General features: G+C 44.5%; 1 protein-coding gene across 1 annotated transcript in view; it reads left to right on the top strand.

The window, feature by feature from the left end:
* The first annotated feature begins 2,676 nt into the window (after window positions 1-2,676).
* FBXO47 (F-box protein 47) overlaps window positions 2,677-7,512 on the top strand; it is a 46,852-nt gene continuing 42,016 nt past the window's right edge. Inside the window, exons 1-2 of the mRNA XM_011984718.1 lie at window positions 2,677-2,849; window positions 7,115-7,321. Coding sequence (XP_011840108.1) covers window positions 7,141-7,321 — 181 coding nt within the window. The 5' untranslated portion in view covers window positions 2,677-2,849; window positions 7,115-7,140. The remainder of the gene's footprint in view (window positions 2,850-7,114; window positions 7,322-7,512) is intronic.

Raw genomic sequence — 7,512 nt, 5'->3', positions numbered from 1 at the left:
GTCTCTACTAAAAATACAAAATTAGCCAGGCATGGTGGCGCATGCCTGTAATCCCAGCTACTTGGGAGGCTGAGGCAGGAGAATCGCTTGAACCTGGGAGGCAGAGGTTGCAGGGAGCCATTGCACTCCAGCCTGGGCAACAAGACCGAAACTCTATCAAAAAAAAGAAAAGAAAAGAAAAGAAAGACAAAACTCCACTAGAAAAACTCCTCACTTGCATATCTCAGTAAATGGGATTAACCTCTACCCATTTATTGAAGTCAGAAACCTGGGAATTATTCCTATCTCCTTCCTTTCCCTTCCTTCCACCTTTATGCAATCTATTAGGTAAATTCAGTTACTTCTACCACCAAAATATATCTCAAACCCATCCCTCAGAGCCACCATTCTAGTCCTGCAACATCCTAACAGATCTTACCCTCCACTCCTAGCCTCATTTATTCTCCACATAAAAACCAGAGCAATATTTTAGTAATGCAAATCAGATCATAGCACTCTCTGCTTAAAACTCTTCAAGGACTTCCCATGACACTTCCCCATGACACTTTGAGTAAAATGTAAATACTCACCACTCAGGATCCTCGCTTCCATTATGTGCATCTGGCCCACTGCCAAGGAGATGATATTTGGTCAAGGACCTCTAATCAATGTTGGAGACAGGGAATAAAAAAAAGAATTGGCTGCAGCTGGGTGCGGTGGCTCACGCCTGTAATCCCAGCACTTTGGCAGGCTGAGGTGGGTGGATCACCTGAAGTCAGGAGTTCAAGACCAGCCTGGCCAACATGGTAAAACCCTATCTCTACTAAAAAATACAAAAAATTAGCTGGGCATGGTGGTGGGTGCCTGTAATTCCAACTACTTGGGAGGCTGAGGCAGGAGAATCACTTGAATCTGGGAGGTGGAGGTTGCAGCAAGCCAAGATCGCACCACTGCACTCCAGCCTGGGAAACAGAGGCAGACTCCATCTCAAAAAAGAAAAAAAAAAAAAAAAGAATTGGCTGCAAAAAGATACAAAGCCAGGGCTGGGCCCGATGGCTCGCACCTTTAATCCCAACATTTTGGGAGGCAGGCAGACCGCTTGAGCCTCTGAGTTTGAGACCGGCCTGGACAATGAAACCCCATCTCTACTAAAAATACAATGGTGGTGTGCACCTGTGGTCCCAGCTACTGGGTGACTGAGGCAGGAGAATCACTTCAACCCAGGAGGCAGAGGCTGCAGTGAGCCGAGATCGTGCCACTGCACTCCAGCCTGGGTGACAGCAAGACTCTATCTCAAAAAAAAAAAAAAAAAAAGGTCGGGAGTGGTGGCTCATACCTGTAATCCCAGCACTTTTCAGGGCTGAGGTAGGCAGGTCACCTGAGGTCAGGGGAAAAAACGATACAAAGCCAAAACGGATGAATATTTGTGACTATACAAAATAACAGCGTGCCAACTAATCCTAAATTTCCACTCAGTCTTTAAGTAGTTCCTTATATATTTTGTGTTGGGTATAATGTAGAATTGATCTGCAAATGTAGGAGAATCTTTCCCCCATTCCTTCTTCCCTCAGCCCTTCTGACTGGCTCCTTCTCCTCCATTAGTTCTCAAATTGTCACATCAAAGGGACCTTGAGGATCAGTCTATCTAAAGTAGCTCTCCGCCAACACACACACACCCCATCATTCTGTCTTATTTCCTCTGTCACGCTGCTCTCACCGGCACTGCTCTCAACATCTATAGATGCTCTGTCTGTTCATTCTATCTTCCCCATTAGGCTAATAAACTCCATTAAAGCAGGAAACTTATCTGTCTTGTTCTCTGTTCCATTCTTAGGGCCTACTCCTGTGCCTGGCCCAGAGCAGGCTTCAATAAATAGTTACAGAATGAATGAAGAAATAAATTAATGAGAATTTAATCTTCTAGCCAGGAGGACCTAGCTAGAAAGATTTGTCTTGACTCCATCTTGAGAGGCTGGAGACAGACATCTTCCCTTGATTCCAGACAGATTTATTATTTATGTGCTTATTTAGAGACCAGGAGAGGGGTGTATGTGTGTGTGTGGGGGGGGTCTCCCTATGTTGCCCAGGCTGGTCTCGAACTCCTGGACTCAAGGGAGCCTCCCGCCTCGGCCTCCCAAAGTGTTGGGATTACAGGCGTGAGCCACCGCACCGGCAAGACAGATTTAAAAAGGAATGTCTGGAGGTTTTTTCCCATCAAAAGGTTTGATGAAACCCCTTGTAACTTGCCCTTCTGGGGTTAGTAGGGGTGGGAGCGACTCAAAAATTGTCTCAAAACTAGGTGAAGGGAAAGGCAGTGGAGCACAGACGTGGCTCGCCGCGTTCAAGATCTTGGGCTACACCCTCCCCTCCCCCACACCGTAACGGCTCCAGCCCCTTCCTGTCTTCAGCTTGGCGCGAAGGGTGGCTGAGGCCTGAGTTTGGGCTCCAGGAACCTCGCTCCGTTAATTATTCATGAGAAGAAGGGCACCATGGGAGCTGGCTGTCTTGCTATTGATAAGGGGGCGGTGGGGGGCCGACTTCCCGCTAGGGCTCCTGGGAAGATCTACAATATTCATGAGGGAGGCGGGCTCTACGAGAGTTGAGGCTTCTTGCTATTCATGAGGGGGCGGGCCTCCTTCCCGCGTGGGCTCTTGGGAAGATTCTACAATATTCTAGAGGCCACGGGGACACCTGGTGGGCAGGGCCGCAGCTCCGGAGCCTACGGGAGTCTGACCTTCCCGCTTCCTGGCGGGAAGATCTTGAGGAGATACTTTCTTTTCTAAACACTAAGAAATTTGAGGATGATGGGGCAGAACGACTAACTGCCACTTTCCTGTGACTCTGTAGCCGGAAAATTGTCAAAATCTGTGGTAAAAGAGGTTTTTTCCCCCCAGTATTTTATTGCGATAATTTCATCTTTCATGGACTGAAGGGAGTGAAACGTACCCCGTGTGGTTTGATTCTCCTGTTGGCCAGGTTGTCCTTTAGGCTTGCCTAGTTTGCGGCTTTGGAGATGTTTGGGGGCAGCTGCCCGACAGATTGGGTGGGGCCCTTCCAAGAGTTTTATGTTAAAACAGAAATCGCTGTGAATGTAGTTTTTATCTTAAAGGTGTGGGGGGCGGGGAAGTTCATCCAATTGAGCCTTTCACACGCGGACGAAGTTAGTGGGATGGAACGGGGGGCATGAAGCATCATTTTATTATTATTTGGGGCTGTGATTCTTATTCACTTGAGGCGTGAGCGGAAACCAAAAATAATTTAGGATTATACCTTTAGAATTTTCACAAAAGCCTGCGTTTTCCCTGCGAAACGTCCAGCTCTGAGTGAGGAAAATAAGGAACTATAAGTGGAGACTTCAGTTTTAAAAGAATTTGGGCTTATCATTTTTAAATGTGTATTTATATTTATTTTAAACATGTATATAGTTCATAGTTGACACAGTGAAGTCCCCACCTGGTGACAGTCTTTGAAGAGCCCACGGGCCTAAGCCCCGCTTTCCACATTCCTCAGAGAAACAGGACGAAGCCAAGGCCAGATTTATGTTACTGTAATAAAAATGCTTTAAAACGCCTACTGTGTTGGCTGGACGCGGTGGCTCACGCCTGTAATCCCAGCACTTTGGGAGGCCGGGGCGGGCGGATCGCGAGGTTAGGAAATCGAGACCATCCTGGCTAACGTGGTGAAACCCCGTCTCTACTGAAAATACAAAAAATTAGCCAGGCGTGGTGGCGGGCGCATGTAGTCCCAGCTACTCGGGAGGCTGAGGCAGGAGAATCGCTTGAACCCGGGAGGCGGAGCTTGCAGTGAGCCGAGATCGCGCCACTGCTCTTCTGCTCAGGAGACTGCGAAACGCCATCTCAAAAACAAACTAAACGCCTACTGTGAAAAGTTAAAGTTACAAACAACCTTATGGATTCAACGAATTAAGATTCTTTTACTTGGTGGAATGACATACAGTCATTAAAATATGATTACTTGTAGAAGGATATTTATTAGCATGGAAAGATAATTCATTGAAAAAAGCAGATTGCAAAGTAGTATAATGATCCCTCTTTTTTGTTAAAAAGAAGTGTATGTAAAAGTTTGAAATTATATAAACCAAAGTGTTTATAAGTGAACTTAATTTTTTCTTCGTTTAGCTGTATTGTGTAAAGTTATTATTTGTGTAATTTTTTTTTTTTTTTTTGAGACAGTCTCGCTCTGTCACCCAGGCTGGCGTGCAGTGGCGATCTCAGCTCACTGCAACCTCCGCCTCCCGGGTTCAAGCGATTCTCCTGCCTCAGCCTCCGGAGTAGCTGGGACTACAGGTGCGTGCCACCACGCCCGGCTAATTTTTTGTTTTTTTGTTTTGTTTTGTTTTTAGTAGAGGAGTTTCACCGTGTTAACCAGGGTGAACTCGATCTCCTGACCGCGTGATCCACCGGCCTCGGCCTCCCAAAACGCTGGGATTAAGGCGTGAGCCACCATGCCCGGCCTATTTGTATTATTTTAATGATAATTTTAAAATATCTCCTAATTTAAGTGTTCACTCAATACTGTCCCCAAGCGCTGTGGTATGGTTTCAAAGGAGGTTCAGAGTGTACTTTTCACTAAGCACTAAATTTCTTTGTTATGTTTTCAAATGTGTAACCAATTTTAAATTGATGTAAGTTGATATGTAACCTTTCAAGATGAATAAGTAACAATGTTACTTTAGCAATTCTGTAGGAAAGGAGAAAATGCCTTTTAGCCAGATACAATTATATATCTTTGATGAAAACGTCTTAGTTGTTACTTCAGAAACAAGGAGCCTTCTATTGGAGTTGTAATTATGCATATATGTATATATACACAAAAGACATCGTTTTCTGAATTCGAGCCATAGAGTGACACAAAGTCACTGTGTGGTACACGTGTTTAAATAATTATTTAGTGTAATAGGCGGGCGCAGTGGCTCTCGCCTGTAATCCTAGCACTTTGGGAGGCCAAGGCCGGTGGATCACCTGAGGTCAGCAGTTCCAGACCAGCCTGACCAACATGGTGAAACCCCGCCTCTACTAAAAATACAGAAATTAGCCGGGTGAGGTGGCACACGCCTGTAATCCCAGCTACTTGGAAAGCTGAGGCAGGAGAATCACTTGAACCTGGGAGGCGGAGGTTGCAGTGAGCTGAGAGCGCATCATGTTGCTGCACTCCAGCCTGGGCAATAGAGCAATAATCCATCAAAAAAAAAAATTATTTAGTGTAAGTAAATAGTCAGTAATTTTAATAAGTTACGTTTAATGAGTTTAAGAAATATTTATCTTTGAAATCAAGTTGCATAGACCCTAAGATTCATCAGTGACTATTATTTTTTGTTTGTTGGTTGGTTTGTTGAGACCAAATCTCACTCTGTTGCCCCAAGCTGGAGTGCAATGGCATGATCTCAGCTCATTGCAACCTCTGCCTCCCGGATTCAAGCGATTCTTATGCCTCAGCCTTCAGAGTAGCTGGGCTCACAGCCACCTCCGCCTCCCGGGTTCCAGCAATTCTCCTGCCTCAGCCTCCCAAGTAGCTGGGATTACAGGTGTACACTGCCATCCCTGGCTAATTTTTGTATTTTTTGTAGAGCTGGGGTTTCACCATCTTGGCCAGGCTGGTCTCGAACTCTTGACCCCAGGTGACCCGCCCACCTCTGCCTCCCAAAGTGCGGAGATTATAGGTGTGAGTCACCTCGCTCAGCCAGTGACTGTTATTAATAGAAGGTGGAATTGAGGAAAGAATTATTACTATTCATGTATTTGTTCTAGTCTTATGAACACACAGTGGCTCATGCCTATAATCCCAGCATTTTGGGAGGCTGAGGTGGGAGGATCACTTTCAGGAGTTCAAGACCAGGTTTGGCAACACAGGCAGACACTGCCCTGCCTCTACAAAAAATTTTTTTCTTTTTTTTTTTTTTTGAGATGGTGTCTCACTTTGTCACCCAGGCTGGAGAGCAGTGGCACCGTCTCAGCTCACTGCACTCCATCTCCCAGGTTCACGCCATTCTCCTGACTCAACCTCCTGAGTAGCTGGGACTACAGGCACCCGCCGCTACGCTTGGCTAATTTTTGTATTTTTAGTAGAGATGGGGTTTCACTGTGTTAGCCAGGATGGTCTTGATCTCCTAACCTTGTGATCTGCCCACCTCGGCCTCCCACAGTGCTGGGATTACAGGCGTGAGCCACTGTGCCCGGCCAAAAAAAGTTTTTTTTTTCTTTAGCTGGGAATGGTGGCTCTGTGCCTGTAGTCCCAGCTACTCAAGAGGCTGAGACAGGAGGATTGTTTGAGCCCAGGAGTTCGAGGCTGCAATGAGCTCTCATCATGCCACTGTACTCCAGCCTGGGCAACAGAGCAAGACTGACAAAAAAATAAAAACCAACAAAGAAAAGAAGAAAGACTTTAATTCACTGCTTATTTGAGTATTATACAGCACATAATTGGTAATAGTAATGCCACCTACTTTTTTGTGTTAGGATTACAGACATGAGCCACCACACCCAGCCTATATTCTTTTAAAAAGTCAAAATATTAATGTAGCTTTAAAATTTCATAGTAATGTTTTTCTATTTCTTTAAAACTGAGTACTGAGTTTTTTTGTTCGAAACAATAAAAAAAGAGATGAAAATAGAGACTTTAAAACTATTTAAATTTTAGCTGTAATAAAGTAAGTGGGGCCAGACTCAGTGGCTCATGCCTGTAATCCCAGCACTTTGGGAGGCTGAGGAGGGCAGATCACCTGAGGTCAGGAGTTCGAGACCTTCCTGGCCAACATGACAAAACCCTGTCTCTACTAAAAATACAAAATTAGCTGGGCATGGTGGCGCTTGACTGTAATCCCAGCTGCTCAGGAGGCTGAGGCAGAAGAACCGCTTGAACCCGGGAGGCGGAGGTTGCAGTGAACTGAGATTACGCCATTGCACTCCAGCCTAGGCAACAGAGCAAGACTCCGTCTCAAAAACAAACAAACAAACAAACAAACAAAAAAAAACAAAAATCTTTTGTAAATACGGAGAAACAGCTATTGCATATCATACTATCAACCTCTTTGTTAAAAAACAAAAAACAAAAAAAAACTCTTCCTTGCTTTAACTTCCTTTCTTTCTTGTCTCTTGTATTTTGTTTTTCTGACCAGGATAAATTTATGAGACAAGAAGAAGAATGGCATCCAGAATAAATACCAATTTCACTTTGATTCCCAACCAGAAACTTAGACGTAGTAATCGTCAAACCAGCTGTTGTTCCAAGACCCTTGGCTCAGGCTTTCAACCCATATCAACATTTGGAAATTTTAAAGCCTTACCATTGGAAATATTCCAGATAATTTTAAAATATTTGTCAGGTGAGGTTTGGGAACTTATGAATAGCCTACAAAAGACACTAGGCTATTTTAAGTTTTCCCAAGAACTAGTGTGTCATCATGGGCCATGCTAAAATGTTAATGACATTCATGTTAAGTGTTTATTTTCTAAAGTTTCATTATTGTCAGATAAGGAGTACAGTAAGAAAGCACAATACTTAAATAATAATAAT

This window comes from Mandrillus leucophaeus, unplaced genomic scaffold (genome assembly GCF_000951045.1).
Source record: "Mandrillus leucophaeus isolate KB7577 unplaced genomic scaffold, Mleu.le_1.0 Scaffold272, whole genome shotgun sequence".
Taxonomy (NCBI): domain Eukaryota; kingdom Metazoa; phylum Chordata; class Mammalia; order Primates; family Cercopithecidae; genus Mandrillus; species Mandrillus leucophaeus.
The sequence above is the reverse complement of the archived record's forward strand: the minus strand, read 5'-3'. Positions and strand labels throughout refer to the sequence as shown.